The following is a 17239-nucleotide window of genomic DNA, read 5'->3' as shown; positions in this document are numbered from 1 at the left end:
CCTCCAAGGGCACCACCTGCCCTGGTCAACTCTGGAGTTCTGTGAGGCTATGATGATTTGATACAATGAACTGGTGTGTTTACAAGTCTGCACATACAGTTTTCAGTGGCCAGAGGGACTGTGAACGAGCGCACTCTCTCACTGGGTTCTTTTCTTCTTTGGAACTTCCACACTGACCCTGACTGCCACTGCAGCCACCTCACTCACAGGGGGGTGACGGGGTGGGGGCCGAACAGAGGCAGCACTTACCCGGGCTCGGCCACACAAGATAAGAGCATGACAGCCAGAAACCAGACTCAGGAGTCTGCCTTCCCCCTTCTCCTGGCCATTGGCTCAAAGGAGTCTTATAAAGGAACTAAAATAATTAAAATCAGCCATTCTTCTTCTTTTTTTTAAATATTTATTTATTTCTACTCAATGTGGGGCTTGAACTCATGACCCCAAGATCAAGAGTCATGTACATACTCTACCAACCGAGCCAGTCAGGCGCCCCTCCCCCCCTTTTAAAGATTGTATTTATTTATTCATGAGATACACACACAGAGAGAGACAGAGGCAGAGACACAGGCAGAGGGAGAAGCAGGCTCCATGCAGGGAGCCCGACGTGGGACTCGATCCCGGGTCTCCAGGATCACACCCTGGGCTGAAGGCGGCACTAAACTCTAAGCCACCCGGGCTGCCCAAATTCAGCCATTGTAAACTATACACCCTACAGATACAAGGAAATCTAGTAACCCCCCCCTCCTCCACCGTCTTTTCAGCAACCGGTGTAGAAGAACTCGGCCACCCTAGAACAGGGCCAAGACAAATTTCCCAAGTGTTTTTGAGATAAGCTTACTGGCATTTCTTACAAGGTTGCTACTAGAAAAGTTTCAAACTCCTTAAGGAGGAAAGCAGTACAGAGACTATTTTTATTGATATCTGTATCCAAATTAAGATGTTTCTTTTTTGGGGATGCAATGATTGCTTACTATTATAAACACTTGCTATTATGAGCTTCAGAACACTTGTAGGACTGTGATGGCCCACTGCAGACACTTGCATTGGTGTCTGTTTAAATACTATGCGTGGAAGTCAAAGCTAGGACTTACTAATCAGGTTCCATTTCCTCAACCACATCCACTTTGAATATGTGGGTATCATGGAGTGATCAAGTTTTCAGGACACTTGAGAGATTTCTAAAAACTAAGATACATACTTAAGCACCCATGCTAGTTCTATCTATATTCCCATCTTCTTTACTCAACAGGAAGCTTCTTACATGTAGGGAGTCACAGTTCTCTGCACACAATATGGGCTCAGTAAATGTCTACTGAATAAAACAAGTAAAACCAACCTAATTTAAACAAAAGAAACTTTCTTAGCTCAGGGACCCATGATATACAAAGTTTGAAAGACCCATATAGTTAGAGTCTGTGATTACGGCCTTGAATGAAATTAATACGAGAACATTCAACCATTTGCCCATCAGGATTTGTAAAATTTTTTAAATGCCAAGTTTTGTCTAGGGAAGAGGTGATTAGGGCACCTCCAACTGGGGTGAAGGACTTTACAAAAAAAAAAATTCAAATATACTTTTATCTTGTCAAAAATTAACTATGTAATAATAACTGGCTGACGAGACAGGGCATGAGGAAGAGGGAAATGGATCCGAGGACGACAGTTTACAACCACACTGGCCTACACGGTAAATCCTTCCCAGTGCACAGCTAGTAATGGGTTCTGCTAAATCTAATGGGCAGGTGAGTATGGGTTTTTTCTAGAGGAGGGGAGAGGGTAATAGGGACGATAAATTTCTTATGTAGAAGCAACTGTCTTCTCAACCTTATTTTTTCAAAATTGGAAGGAAGTATACATTAAAAGGGTCAACTTTTGGGTCAGATCTGCTTTGGTCACTGTTCTGTATTTTCCATTTCTAGTAAGATTCTATGTCCTTTATGAATGAGGGTAGAGGGAGATAAGCAAGTCTGAAAGTTGAAAACAAAACGAAGAGCAAAACCAAAAATACTGTAGTATAATGTCTATGTCATGTACTCAAAAGTATTAGTCTCCTCCCCTTCTTTCATAATTATTATTTTAAATATGAAGGCAAGTATCCTTGTTACAAGTGCTGTGGCCAGAGAAATGTCAACAAGATTTTCTCTATAATGTTTTCTTGTAGCCACCACATTTTAAATTTCTGCTTTCTGTTTCATCTGGGCCCCAACCTTGAGGACTTTGTACTCACAGGAAGAAGCCTGTTTATGCTCTAGGGAAACGACCTTCAGAGTGACAGGGCAACCTAGGTCCCTGGCTTCTCACCCAGCTGGGGCACCAGAGGGGAAAGACCAATGCTTGTTCTTGCCACTCTACACAAGATTCCTTGACCTGAAAGGTTCTCCTCATCAGTCTCTATCTTCCCTCTTATTGCCTCTAACTCTAACCATTCTTCCTTTAGTCCTGGACCCTGTTTTATAAATGTCACTCACTGTTTCCCTGGGAGCATGTTGCAGAACCTTAGACTTCCCGACATTATGGGTTGGGTCCTGCAGGAATACCGCCCAAGAGGGCCTCATCCAGGGCACCCAAGGAACAGCTGGGAATGGAGGTCCATTCTAGGAGCCAGGACTAGAGAGATCACACCTGTGGGTGGTTCACAAAATGGGGTCTCAATTGTTTTAAAGGTCCCTAGGCATCATTCAGCAGTTCCCACAACTGGCTGAGTACCAGAATCCACTAGGAGGTGCGCGTTAACAATGCAAACTTTCAGGCCCCATCCCCGGAGATTCTGACTCAGGAGGTCAGAGGGGAGGGCAGGCATCTGCAATATAAGCAACCTGTTCCATTCCTGCACCTTCCCTGCCCCACCATCCACAGCAGCTGGCAAATCTTTTGGGAACTACTCTCTGAGCTCTCTGTTCAAAAGAATTTTTGATAGAGGATTTTGATAGAGGATTTTTGATAGAGGGCTGACTATGCTCAGGCCGTACAGCCATCAGTGGGAGAACAAGACTAGAACCCCAGTTGCCTGGGTCCTCACGTGTGGGCTCTGTTACTTCTCCTGGCCTCCAGGAATCTCACGACAGCGCTGGATTGGTGGTTCTTACCCCGGGTGCCTTCTGTCTTCCTAAATCAGAGTGGGAGATCCTCTACAGCCTCCACTAACACAACTACCCACACAAAAGCAAGGCTTCCGCAACAGAGGATAGCCAGTACTAGTGAAGTTACTATATTGAACTCCATCCTCTTAAACAAGTCCTCTCAGTCCTTTCAGAAATAACTTCATCACGCAGCACTCATGGGTGAGTGACGCCTCCTATAGGGACACAGGGCATTTGCTCTCAAGCCAGGAAATCAATGCCTGCTGCTCCTGGGGTTTCCCAGGACAGGCTAAGGTGCTTATAGGCTACAGCTGGGACCTGAGAGCAGTGTCTCGGGGTACATCTGTCCCCATGAAAGCCTTCTCTGGGAAAAATCTGGACTCTTACCAGCTTCTCAAGCCCTACCATATTGGTATGGTTGCAACGTTGTTTGGGTCCCTAGAATTCAAATGAAGTTTAATTCCACAAATAAATTAAGGGTACTTCTCTCAATTTTTGTGTGTGTATGTATTTGGGATTATGCCCTTTGTTCAGAAGGCCCCTACGTGGGGCGCCTGGGTGGCTGAGCGGTAGAGCATCTGCCTTTGGCTCAGGGCATGATCTCGGTCCATGAAGTTCTGCATCAGGCTCCCTGCAAGAAGCCAGCTCCTCCCTCTATGTCTCTGCCTCTCTCTCTGGGTCTCTCATGAATAAAATAAAATTAAATTAAAAAATAAATAAAAAACAAAAGGCCCCCCTCACCTTTAATGGCTTTTATTCCTGGTGTTTTTTTTTTTGTTTTTTTTTTTTTAAGTTTTGAGGTTTATTTAGGTATTCTCTAAGGTTCCTTTCATCACAGAACCTGGGCAGTCTACTTAAGATTTAGCCTGTGTTTACCTCTGTCAGTACAAGCCCACAGCCACATGAGTAGCTGTTATTTTAAAAGCACATATAAATAAGGCATTTGGGAAGGGTCAAGACCCAAGAAGCAAATTATTTCCAGGCATGGAAATCACCCTCAGTGTGCTGGGTTAGCTTCTTCTAACAACGGCTGTGTGTTGACACTGCTGGTGGAGTCTTTCAGTTTGGGATGCTAGTTTCTTTTATTTCAAAAGTGCTATTGTGTCCCAACGTGTAATGAGCTACTCAGAAGAGACTGCTATATTAGTAAAGGCTACCAATTATCTTCCTGCAGATCTGTTGTTAAACAATCACCAGACACTTTGCAGTTGTGCCTGCCCTGTCCCCTCACCCAACCCGAAGGTACTAGCTGCCCACACAGAAAACAAGGGTAGGTACACAACTGCCCCCCACCCAATACAGTACGGTACTACACAGAAATCAAGGGTGTGGCCACCTCAATACAGCAAAATATTACTCCAAATCAGATTTGAAAGAAAACTTTTAGGCCTAGATTTTCATGAAATCCAGATGTTACAGCCAACACAACTAAAAACAAAACAAAAAACAAAAAAACAGCAATGATGTTTACTTTAAAAAAGCATTCTAGGCGATCCCTGGGTGGCTCAGCGGTTTAGTGCCTGCCTTCAGCCCAGGGCGTGATTCTGGAGTCCTGGGATCGAGTCCCATGTTGGGCTCCCTGCATGGAGCCTGCTTCTCACTCTGCCTGTGTCTCTGCCTCTGTCTCTCATGAATAAATAATTTTTTTTAAAAAAAAAGCATTCTAGTTAAGACTATTAAGAAAAAAATAACTGTAGGAGAATAACAAATAATATTCTATCCTAAAAAGTGATCCTCTGGAATATGTTTTCAAAGTCCTGCCTGAACCAGCGGTGGAACATGGGATGATCAAAGGTCAAGCATTTTTATTTCATGCAAACTGTAGTTATACAGAGAAGGTTTCACCCAACTTGCTGTGTAAGACCAAGTGTCTACGGCCAAGTTAAACTTATGCCCTTATATGGTAAGGAAAGAGGAAAAAAACCACTGAGGACATTAAGGGGCACTCCCATGGATAACAGATAAACACAACCTCCTCTATCTGTGCCAAAGCCTATAATTTATGAGGCATATTTGTATAATGAGGGAGAACGGACAAGAACAGGGCATTGTAGTGCCCTTGCCTTGCCTACATATCAAAACAGACATCATGAGTGTATATTCCAGTTACTGCCAGTAACTGGGGGTGCCAGTGTGAGCACAAAGCACACTCTCGAGCTTCCTGGTCCCAGAGATATTTACCAACTTGAAAGTGGAAGAGGACAGGGGATTTTTATAAATTGGTTATTTCCCACAATTTAATAAAACTATCAGGGATCCCTGGGTGGTGCAGCGGTTTGGCGCCTGCCTTTGGCCCAGGGCGCGATCCTGGAGACCCGGGATCGAATCCCACGTCGGGCTCCCGGTGCATGGAGCCTGCTTCTCCCTCTGCCTGTGTCTCTGCCTCTCTGTCTCTCTCTCTGTGACTATCATAAATAAATAAAAATTAAAAAAAAAAAAAAAAACTATCAGTTCAAAACCTATAGGCTACAACTTTAAGTCTCCTTGTTTGCTGGACTGCTATCCACAAAGGAGGAAAGACTGGCTCCTTCTTGCTACTTTTTCCTTTGATAATGACAACAAACATACAAAACCCTGGTGGGTCACAAGACCTAGAGTCAATCATTCTATCAAGCAAAGTATCCTCATTCCAACCGTTTCAAGGGCCCACACACCTTGGAAAAACAAACCAGTAGGAAATAAGTGATAGCCAAATTTTCCAAGGTAAGTGCTGCCATAATAGGGCCAATTAACTATAGCATGTCTGAACTTTTGAGAATAAGAACTTAGGGCCAACTCTCCAGTCAAATATTTTTTGCAGTGGCTCATGATTCTGACTCTAAACCTCTATCTTTGCTGCCAAGAGAAACTGTGACTACTAGCTTACCTCACAGCGCCGTCTGACAACTACCAAGAGGCTGGCTTCAATAAGCTACTTCCAAGGTCCAGCTGCAGAAGTCAGAGCAACTCTCAATCTGAAGTGGTCTCTTTAATGGTCTGATTCAGTTCTCAAACTGCTATCTTAAAAGGTTCTGTGTCCAGTCACCTGGATGGAGTGTTTTCCAAATTACTTTTAAAAACCCGGCCCAATTAAACCACTTTAAGCACAGAACTTTGAAAAGAATGAAAGCATCATCTCCAGCCAACAGACACAGGAAGACTACGGTTACGAAAATGAGGCAGAGGAGTAGAAGAGTAACAACATGCCCTTCATAAAAATTAATCTTCTGCGTCTAACATCAATTACTGGGACAGAAGTTAATAAATACAAGGCTCTCCTGTATAGGACCACATATTCCCTTTCTTAGGAGGGTGAGGGGAGTTCTACTGACTTCTGCCACTAATGCCACTTCAGCCAAACGTTTCCTCCAGTCTGTCCACGTCCTCTCTCCATTCAAGTTCCAAAAGAAAAAAAATTGATTAAAGAAAAGCATTTACATGGAGCATTTTAAAATGCAGTGAAACGTCCAGGCCATTCTTAAGACCCTCTGATAGGTGAAGGCAAAGGGGGCAACAGGCAAAGCCAAGTGCTGTGCAATTTTAACACCAGCTGACACCTAGTACTTAATCTGTTGCCCAGACACTGCTGTACCTTCTTTACACATACTAATTCCTCTCGCTACCTTAACCGGCAGGTACTAGTATTATCCACATTTTAAAGTTAGGGATCTGAGAGACGGAGAAGTTAATGTGCCCAGTGTCTCACAGGTAGTAAATAGCAGAAGCCAGAATTCAAGTTCTGGCAGTCTGGGTCCAGAGTTCTCATTCTTATCCATCTTGTTCTATTAGCTTTAATGGTTCAAGGACAGCTGTTAGCCAATCAGAGAGGGCCCTGGAATCAATTTATTGCCCTGCCAAATTCAGACGTATCTATGCGGTCTCTGCTGACCTGTTCTCAAGAAAATTATCTTTTGCTGATTGATTTCCTGATTCCCGTCTGCATTTCATCTGAAATCTCCTCCAGCTAGGCCTTCCTCCTAAGAGAATCCATTGCTTCCCTGTATTTTATGCAAAACAGGTCTTGAAGTTTCTGCAGCCAGCCATATTGCAGTTACAAACACCTAACGAATGCAATTTACTCAACTCTGAATGGGTCCATATTAAGCACAGCTGGGCACCTTATTATGTTTGTTGTAAAATTCCCAAGGTGTTTGAGCATCCTGATTTAAAACACAGGCTCAAAAACCAACAAATAGTAAATGCCCGGACTACCTCTGAAATCCTATTCCTGTTTGTTGGATACGTTTGCCTTAGCAGAAAGGAAGGAAGCCAGGTATTACATTCACCATGGGGGAGGGGGAAGCCGGCAGGAGAATACACCCAATAATCGCTGACATTCAGCCAACTTTTTTCAATACTCGGTAACAAAGGAATGTCTGTAGAAGACCACTGGGGAGGAGGGATGGCTAATACAAAGGGAAAAGGTGCACGGGTCACATACTCTTGTCCGAACCCGGCGCTGTCAAGGTCTCCACCACCACAAAGAAACAGGCTTCCAGAAAACCAATGGTCACTGGGGACGGACTTTAGCATCCCCAGGCCCCAAAGTCTAGCAGCACCCCAGACTCGCCCGGTCGGCGCCCCTTTTCCAAAGGGACAGATTTCCGCAAGGTTTTCCCTCTTCCCTCCCCACCCTCGGGGTAAATACTGCCAGCAGCGCAAAGTGCACATCCCGGGGGACCCCAGACACCGGGGCCGAATGCAAATAACCCCAGAGTAGAGCCTTTTCTGGGAAACTGCTGCTTCCAGAACCTTCTCAAGACAACTGCTGCTTTCCCTTGGGGCTTTTACTTTAAAGCAGCTGAGATGCAAAGGAAGGGCTGCAAAGAACAGGCGGGGCCGCTCCCCCGAGCCAGAAGCCGGCTGCCCCAGGTGCGCCAGGTGCGCCCCCGCGGGCGTGGGGGTGGGGGCGGGGGCAGGTGGGCTCCGGGAGGCCCTGCACCGCGCGGCGGGCCCGGCGGGCGGGCGGGGGCGGGATGCGTGGGCCCCTTACGGTCTCCCTCAGCTTCCTCTCGTAGTCCAGCTCGCGCTGCAGGCTGCCCGCGCGCTCCTCCGCCGCGTCCGCCTGCTCCTGCAGGCTCCGGATCTTCCGCCGCACCGCCTCCAGCGAGCTGCTCCCGGCCATGGCTCGGGGCGGCGGCGGGCTGCGCGGGCAGAGGCCGGTGCTGCGCTCCCGCCGCCGCGGCCGCACTCCCGAGCGCCGGCCGCCCCGCCCCGCCCAGGCCGCGCCGCGCGACCGCGGCGCCCCCAGCGGCCCAGGAGCAGCCCGGAAGTGGCGGGCTCCCGGGCGGCGCAGGCGAACCGCGGGCCGGTGCGCGAGCGCCGCGGGCGGGGCGGGGCGGGGCGGGGCGGGGCGCGCGCCGCGGGAGGCACTGCGCATGCTCGCGGCGGCGGGGCCCGCGGAGGTGCCGCGCGAGCCGGGGGCCGCCTGCGGCGCCGCGCACGGCCGGGAGCGAGGACTTGGGGCTCCGCGGCGACGCGGGGGAGCGGACCTGGCTGCGGAGCGCGACGGTGCCGCCTGCCGGCGACGCGAGCACGGCGCTCGGGCGTTCTGGGTGCCCTCGCCCGAGAGGGAGAGAAGCGGAGCCAGAGGTTTGGGGCCTGAAACGCGTCCCCAAAGGGGCCGTGCCTCGCTGCCCAGAAGCCCAGCCCGCCCGAGCCGGACCACCGCAACCTTCCTCCCTCGCCGCGCTCGCGAAGCGAAAACCACTAACATACTGCATTGTGGTTAGACCTGCCGAGCGCAGGCTTCCTGGGTTCGAATCCGCTCCTGGGTCTCTCCTGGCTGTTGACTTTGGCCAAATAACCGGACTTTTCTGGGCTTCGTCTGTAAGCATGGGTTAACAGGAGCACTTTCCTCATAGGGCAGTGGTGAGGGTTGTGAAATACAAAGCGCTTAACACAATACATCGTACATAGTTAAGTGGTGGCTTTAAGTGAATAAAACAAATGCAGGCACTGGCTTAAGATGCAGGCGGGGCGCATCCCCGGCTGTGTTCTCAGGGCCCCGAGCCTCTTTGGGGCTCGTTTTCCATAAAAACAATCGTCTCGAGGATCCCTTATACTTACAAACTTCTCTGGTTTTAGGTCAGCCTCAAAGATCTGGGATCTGACCGATTCTGGGCTGGACTGGGAGGTCTTTAAAAGGCACAAGCGTGAAGGCTACAGAACCCTAATAGAGCCTCTGGCTCCAGCTGGATGAAAACCCAGTTTCTGGGAACCATCCTCAGCCAATTCTTCCACTGGGCCATGTATTTAAGAACCTCCTAGGGGCACCCGAGTGGCTCAGGGGTTGAGCGTCTGCCTTAGGCTTGGGTCGTGATCCCGGGGTCCTCGGATGGAGGCCCCATTGGGCTCCCTCTGCCTATGTCTCTGCCTCTCTCTCTCTGTTATGAATAAAATCTTTAAAAAGAATAAATGCTTTCTATGTGTCATGGCTTTCTTCCTCACCTTTCTCGCAGGAAGCCCTTCAAGTCAATTTCTGATGTGTTTAAGTGTGGGAATAATGAAGAAAAAACATACTTGACGACCCTCTCCTCCTCCTCCTCCTCTTCCTCCTCCAAAGCCCTAACAACGAACCTCCTGTGCTCTCCAGACTCATTTTCTTTGGACTTTGTCAGGTCTCTACTGAGTCTCAGAAACCTCTGCAGGTGCCCCCACGTCCTGTAGGTGGAGCCTCTCGCTTTGTTTCCAACACAGTTCATCTAGTCCGGCGGGAGGTTACAACTTTTCCCCTAGAGTACACAGTGAGCCTCCAACTTTGAAAGTGGAGGATGGGGGCGTCTGGGGACGTCCCCGGAGGAGCCAGGGAAACTGCTGGACATTTGCAAGTGCTCTCCGCAGCCAACTAATGACTTAATGTCCTGCTTTTCAAACACCTGGGAAAGACAGTTGCAGGTGAGTTCATTTTCACGCTGATGTCATTATACAAGAGTTTAGGACAGTTCTCAACCTTGGCTGCACATTTAAAAAATACTAATGCGTGGGTTCCACTCCCAGAGATTCTGCTTTAATTGAGCTGGGGTGCAGCCTGGATTCTAGGGTTTTAAAACTTCCCTAGGAGATTCTGTTTACATAAGGTTGAGAATCGCTGATGTAGGAAGCAAAGACCTACAAGGACTAAAGACTCACATTCTGCAGATAACTGACACATCACAATTATTGGGGCTGGGGTGGGAGGCCAGATAGAAAACGTTCAGCCTCATTCAGGTAGAACACCAAAAAAAATTCAAACCAAAACCATCAGGGTGGGATCCCTGGGTGGCGCAGCGGTTTAGCGCCTGCCTTTGGCCCAGGGCGCGATCCTGGAGACCCGGGATCGAATCCCACGTCAGGCTCCCGGTGCATGGAGCCTGCTTCTCCCTCTGCCTGTGTCTCTGCCTCTCTCTCTCTCTCTGTGACTATCATAAATAAATAAAAATTAAAAAAAAAAAAAAAACCATCAGGGTGCTACCTTGTAAATCACAATCTTTTAAGCTAGGAAGACCCCTACGTCTGGAATAAGATTTACAAAGTATGTTGGTAAATAAGTAGAAAAATGTTTTTAGTAGTAGGAAAATATGGAAATGCTTTTACACTGCTGAGTAATGACAGCGAAGTGTCCTAATTCCAAGTGTAATACGATTCTACTTCAGGAAGCTGACCTCCTACCTCCCTCTTTCTCTAGTGATATCAGTCTCTTCCTCCTTAAGTCTTGACGATTTTTACTAGTTGGGAATCACTTTAAACATAGCATTTCTTCGCAAATGTTCTTCTTCAACATCCCTACAGTTTCTAAACAACCTAAAAGGTCCTAAAAGGGAAGATGATCAATATATACTACCCCCCCCCCACAAAAAAAAGTGCCATATTAAGCATAGTTTTCCGGTAGAAAAAAAGAACCAAAACAGTTTCAAAAATTCCCCTCCCCTGTTAACCACGCCCCTGCCCAAGGTGGCTTTAAATATCCTCATTTCCATTTCTGCCCCACCTCATACCAGCATTCCCTTAAACAAGACTTTTCAATAAAGACATGATAGCGCTGCATAGTTACAATAATTATGATCTTTTTTCCCCTCTAAGAATTGTAGTAGCTTTTTTCTCCTTCTCTTGCCTTCAGTCTTACAGGGCTATTTTCAAATTCTCTGCATTCTTTTCCTTATAAGGACTATCTCTCCTTGATCTATCAGCGGCTCTTTTGAAAAAGCCAAATAAACGTCCTGCTGGACAATTTGGGGGAGACAGACATCCTCCATTTAACCTTATACGGAGCAGACATCTGATCTACATTATACAAAGCAGGCGCAGTTGTATGTGTTTTTTGGCTCTTTTTCTAAAGCCAGGTAGTTTGTAGCTTTAATGTTTTAGCTAAGTCAGTGCTTCTGTGAACCCCTTTTCCAGTAATCTTGACGGCGATTGGAGTATTTTTGTTGATTCTAAATGTCCGATGTCTGGATTTCTCATTTATAAAGCATGCCTGGAGATTACATTTTAAGCCTTTCGTGCCACAAAAAGCCTTTACTGGTTTCAAGAACCCAAGACCCTCCAGCAATTTGCATTTTCCTCTCCTACAAGAAATTCTGCCATTGTGCTTGGTAGTTCAACTTCTGGGCACAGCTTTCCCCGGTGCTCATACATTCTTGGAATTGTTACTAACTTCCCAAGGAATTCTTTCCTAATTGGGCCTCTAGCCTTAATGAGCTTCTACAATGGAATCCAACAGTGTGAAAAGAAGTCGTTCCTTTGGAAATCTAATGCTTGGCTTGACTTAGGGAGCAGACAAGGCAAGCTCTTCGGCTAAAAAGATTCCAAAGGGCAGGGGACAAAGTGCTGGTAGAGTTTTTGCAGTGTGTGCATCACCCCCGAAACTATGTGGTGGTTGTCAGAAGGCTGACAGGTGGGGGTGGGGCAAGCAGGAGGGGCAGGGGGCAGTTAGCTCACTATACCATATAAAGCACTGAGCTATATATAACTCCCAGGGTACTTTCAGGATCTAGTGCTGTCAGACTGCAGACCCAAGCAAGTATCATCTTCCCAGGCAGATCTTAAGGTCTGGATTAAGGTTCCCCTAGTAAGAAAGGAGGCCTCAAGTGTCTCTGCACCCCAGCATCAAGCTCAGCCTTCTAAGTAAAAGTAGTAGCGCCATGTCCTTCCTTCGATTCAGAGACTGGGCCCTCGGTACTCTGACCAGACTCACCATGGAAAACCAGGCATTCCCACCCATCAGAGGCGGCAAAGGAAAGGAAAGAAACTGAGGTATTCTGTTTGCACAAACCTTGATGATGACACCTCAGAGGTCTTCTGCCACCAGGGAGGCAAGGTTCACCTCCAGCATCCAGTTTCAGCCACTCCACTCCCAGCTTCTCACCCACCCACCTCCACCCCCCAGGAGTGGGGGAAAGAAAGAGAAAAAGAAAGAGGAGTGGATGAAATATAAATGAATGTGTGCAACAGGAGTCTGAGGCAGCATCCAGTGCTCCGGGCCATGTCAGGGCTGTGTGCGGGTGTCCAGCAGGAGGAGGCGACCCTCCTCCATTGCTCCTTGGCCATTGTGGTGACCGCAGAGTGGCCACCGGGCAGGAGGTGAGGGAGGTAGTGTGAGCGTGCACTTACGTCAGTGGCCTTTTTCTCCGCCAGCTCCAACTTCTCCTGGGCATCTTTGAGAGCCTCGGAGTATTTGTCCAGTTCATCTTCGGTGCCCTTGAGTTTCTTTTGCAGCGACACCAGCTCATCTTCCAGCTGGGAGTTGGCCGTGGGGGACGGGGAGGGGTGGGGTGGGGGTGCAGCAGGCAGCGTGATCCCGCAGGGGAGGGGTGTGGGTGCACAGAACCAGAAGGACAGGGACAGCGGGAGAGAGAGAGGGAAAGACAGGGAGGGAGAGAGAGAGAGAGACAGAGTTAGCCATTCGTGCGCCGCGCCGCGCCCCGGTACCTTGGCGGCGGTCTCATCCGCGGCCAGGAGGCTGTCCTCCGCCGAGTGCAGCTCCTCCAGCACCCGGTCCCGCTCGTCCTCCGACGCCCGCAGCAGCTTCTCCTTGGCCGCGATGTCCTCCTCCAGCTGGGGGGCAGCGGCGGGCGGGCGCGGGCGGCCGGCACGGACCGGGTGTTAGACACACACACACACACACACACACACACACACACAACACACGAGCGCCTGGTTGGCTGGGGCCCCGGGCTCGGGGCGCCGCCGACTCGGGGTTCGGGGGACTCTCGGTAGCCTCTTCTCCCCCGAAGCTGGAACCGCGCTGCAGGGGCGGCCCACCCTGCACCCCCACCCCCCGCGGGCACAAGGCTCCACACCTGGGGGTGCAGAAACACGCCGCTGTCTCCCTGGCCTTCGGGCCGTATACTCTCTATTCTGTTCCATCTTTGTTCTTAGGAAAAAAAAAAAAACCCAAAAAACCCAAAACCCAAACCAAAAACAAAACTCCCTGACCCTCCCCTCTCCCCGCCCAGTCTCTAACCCAGGTGAAGCTTTTCTTCTCTGCAGCCTAAAGTCCAGAGGAACTACTAGCACTTTCGGGACTCGACTCCCCGCCCCCCCCCCCCCGCCCCGCAGTGATCCCCGATCCTGAGGATCAAGTGCCTCCAGGACTTGAGTGGACTTCGAGGGCTCTGGGAAGCGGAGGAGCGAGATAAACGTCCCCCGAGGAGACCAAAAAAGTTAGAATGAGCCGGAGTCTCGCTCGCTGCCCCCTCCGCCTTGCGGGCTGCGCGGCCCCGCCGCCCGGGCTGGAGGGGGGCGGCCGGAGCCCGGGGGGAGCCTCGGGGGAGCCCCGGGGGGAGCGCGAGGGGGAGCGCGGGGCGCCCAGGGCTCGGGGGCGCCGGCGCGGGCGCAGAGCCGGGGAGGCGCAGACCTGCTTGCTCCTGTCCTCCGCCGCCTTCTTATCGGCCTCCGCCTGCTCGGCTCGATCCAAGGCATTCTCCTTGTCGAGCTTGAGCATCTGCATCTTCTTCTTGATGGCGTCCATGGTGGCGGCGGCTGGGGGCCCTGCGGCTGCGGCGGGAGCGGCGAGGCGAGCGCGCGGCGGGGCGGCCGAGGCGGAGTGCGGGCGCGGAGCCGCCTGCTGCTCCCAGATATGTACTTTCCCAAGGGGGCGACCGCATTCCTCGAGACAGCCAATACTTTTTTGGAAAAGCTTTTTTCTCCGGCCCCTTCCCCCCTCTCCTCCCTCCGCCCCCTGCCCCCTCCCCGCGCCTTCCCGCGGGGGCCGCGCGCCCATTCGCTGCCGCCTGCCGGCCTCCCGGTTGACGGTGGATATGACTATATATGGGGACCCGAGCGCCGAGGCGGCGGCCCGCCGAGGCCGCCCTGTTTCCAAACCTGCGCGCCAGGGAGAGGGCGCCGAGGCCTCGCTGGGGCCGGGCCGGGCCGGCGCTGACCCCTGCTCCGTGCGCCCCGCGCGCCCCGCGCGCCCCCCACCTTCCCGGACCCCAGCCGGGCCCGCCCGAGCCCCAGGAGGCCCGGGGAGCGGGCCAGGTAGTGGGTGCGCGTGGCCCGGAGGGAGCCCCAAGACCCCTGCGCTCTCAGCATCCGGCCCGGGGCGAGGGGTGCGGGGGGTGCGGGGGGTGCGGGTGGGGGGGCGGCAGCCGCCGTGCCCGACCCCAGGCCTGCGCCTTCCCTGCACCCTCCAGGTCCTTCCCCCGCAGCCCCCAGCCGGCCAGGTGTCATCTGGGGGCTCCCTTTCTGGAAGAGGGAAGGGAGCGTTGAGAGCAAGGCCTGGGGGGCTCCTCCTGAGACTTTCCTGCTAGTGCGGGTGGGGGGTGGTGTCTGGGGCTCTGTCTTCTGTGTGAGCTTCTCCCCCGGGGAGGGACAGTCAAAGCCTTCAGGAACACAGGACCCGGTCGGCCTAGGTGTGCTGGGCCTGTGTGTGGCCATACGGCAAAGGGCGGGCTGTGTGTAGGTGGCTGGGCGGGAGTCGAAGGAAAGGGAACTTTGAGTTTAGACCGAGGCACCGTGGTCCTCGCTCTCTACAGCCAGGAGCCGTGCGACCTCCTCGACAAGCAACTTAGCTTCAGTATCTTTAAATCCAGGGGGTGGATGATCCCTGCCCTGCCTCCAAATCTAACTCCCTGTCATTATTCTTGCACTGATTTTAGGGAGTCGGCCTCTTTCCATGTTTGGGTACTGGATACCAGGTTGCCAAAACGCTGGCCGAGTGTTATCCCAGCTAAGTCATTGTATCCACAGCCTTAGCTCTGAGGAGGGATCAGGTCCAGCTGTGTAGAGTGAGCTCTGCTCGGAGGCAGATGGATTTCCCCTCCATCTCTCGCTCCTCCCTGCCCCCAAGGGGAGGGGAGGAAAGCCTATTCTTTTCTAGAACTTTGGTGGGAGGAGAAGAAAGGGGCACTGACACTGGCCAAGGCGGAGTTGGTGAGGGTCTTGTTAACAGTCCCCACAGAGTAATTCACAACCTGTGCTACATGGATACCGAATATTCCCCAGACGGCGTCTGAGCTGATTAGGCAGGCCAAACAACTTGTAAGTCCTTCAGAGAATGATCAAGTTCCTCTCCAGGATTTTATCGGGTTTCTTCCACTAACCCGACTGCCCAGGCGGGAAGAAATACCCTGACCTAATGGTCAGAACGTTAGACCCGCGTGCACAGGACCTGGTGGCACAGAAATTCACCAGGATCCTTTAATCACCTGCTGTCAACCCAGCCACTGGAGCACAGAAAAGGTTCAAGCCCTCCGGGCAATATGCATCTTCATGGGCCACAGGGAACTGACTCCATAGCCTGGGGCTCAGTGCAGGGGGCAAGAGTAGGGACTCAGGAGTTGGACCGTACGTTTTCAAATGCCCTGGCCAGGTTACAACTTCTTTAAGCCTCCATTTCCTCTTCTGTAAAAGTAAGTGTAAAAAGTCTTCCTTTTAAGGGTTGTCACAAGGATGAAAATGAGATAAAGAGTGAAAAGCATTTGTCTCGCGCATAGCGAAGTGCTTGGTCGATAGGGGCTGTTTGGGTGGCAGACAGCAAATCATTTCTCCTCTCTGGGACTCAATTTTCTCATCTATGAAACCAGGCTACTGAACTAGTGAAACTCCTGGAGAGATCATCTATTACTGACTTTTCTCCACTGTGCCTAATATAGCAGAGGAACTCGTTACAGTTTCCTTAAATGTCTGGTGCTACAGACAATTCATTAAACACATAGTTGGTGAGCACCTGCTATGTACTAGGCAGGCACTAAGCTCTGGGATTCCAAAATGAGTAAGACATGTTCATGCCCTCCAGGTGTTCAGCATGAGCAGGGGCACAAGAATTCAGAGGAGGAAGATCTAGAAAGGACCACAGGTCATAGCCGTCAGAGAAACACTTTCCTGAAAAGTGGTGGCTTTAAAAAAAACAAAAAGATTTTATTTATTCATGAGAGACACGCACACAGAGGCAGAGACATAGGCAGGGGGAGAAGCAGGATCCCCACGGGGAACCTGTTGTAGGACTCCGTTTCAGAATCCCAGGATCCAGCCCTGAGCCAAAAGCAGACCCTCAACCACTAAGCCACCCAGGAATCCCAGAGTGGTAGTTTTTAAACTGATTTTAGAGGAAGGGTAGCAGTTAGAGAGGAGGGTATTGAATAAGCCCAAAAAAGAACAAGGAATGTTTGACAGTAGTTGGACAGAAGGTTTATTTGGGGGTGAACTGGGACATGAGACTGGAAAGATAGATGAGGGGGCATATGGAACTTGATTCTGGGTTCACACATTCAGGTCTTCTCGTGTGGGTTGAAGCCACTCACTTCTGTTCCCCCCTCTGCCCTTCCCACCTAAGTCTGTGTTCAGAGGAGGAAGACTGTGTCCAAGTGTGGCAATAGAGCTGCATAGAACCAACTTTTAAAAATCCTGTAGTACCACATCATTGATCTCTAGACTGGTGAGCTAACATAGCAGGTCCCTGGGCTCAGTCATTTCCATTTCACCACTGTTGAGTTTGCCCCATAAACAGCCTGACAGCCAGATCCCACCCAGCTTAATGGACTGTACCAATCATGGCCTCTCTGTCATCAAGAGCTAGGACAAGCAAACATCATAACTTTTTTTTTTTTTTTCAAACATCATGACTGTACTGGGCAGGTCTTCTGGTGGCTGGAGAGGATCAAGAGGATTGGGCTAGACAGTCATGTACTACCGTGTATATGCCTGTTCCCAGCAGATTGGCCATGACACAAAGATCCATAGGCTAACCAGGGACCTAG

General features: G+C 50.6%; 1 protein-coding gene across 27 annotated transcripts in view; it reads right to left on the bottom strand.

Moving 5' to 3' along the window:
• TPM1 (tropomyosin 1) overlaps window positions 1–14107 on the bottom strand; it is a 28627-nt gene extending 14520 nt beyond the window's left edge. For 5 of the 27 annotated variants that reach the window (XM_077881347.1, XM_077881356.1, XM_077881346.1 and 2 more), the window contains exons 1-2: window positions 13897–14105; window positions 12651–12776 (exon numbers count right to left, since the gene is read on the bottom strand). In XM_077881347.1, coding sequence (XP_077737473.1) covers window positions 12651–12776; window positions 13897–14010 — 240 coding nt within the window. In that variant the 5' untranslated portion in view covers window positions 14011–14105. Of the gene's footprint in view, window positions 1–8052; window positions 8227–12650; window positions 12777–12968; window positions 13095–13896 lie in introns of those variants that run through there. The other 22 variants (XM_077881349.1, XM_077881357.1, XM_077881344.1 and 19 more) reach the window with 13 other exon arrangements.
• Between the last annotated feature and the right edge of the window lie 3132 nt (window positions 14108–17239).

This window comes from Canis aureus, chromosome 32, assembly GCF_053574225.1.
Source record: "Canis aureus isolate CA01 chromosome 32, VMU_Caureus_v.1.0, whole genome shotgun sequence".
Classification (NCBI taxonomy): Eukaryota; Metazoa; Chordata; class Mammalia; order Carnivora; family Canidae; genus Canis; species Canis aureus.
This window is presented reverse-complemented; position numbering and strand designations above follow the sequence as displayed.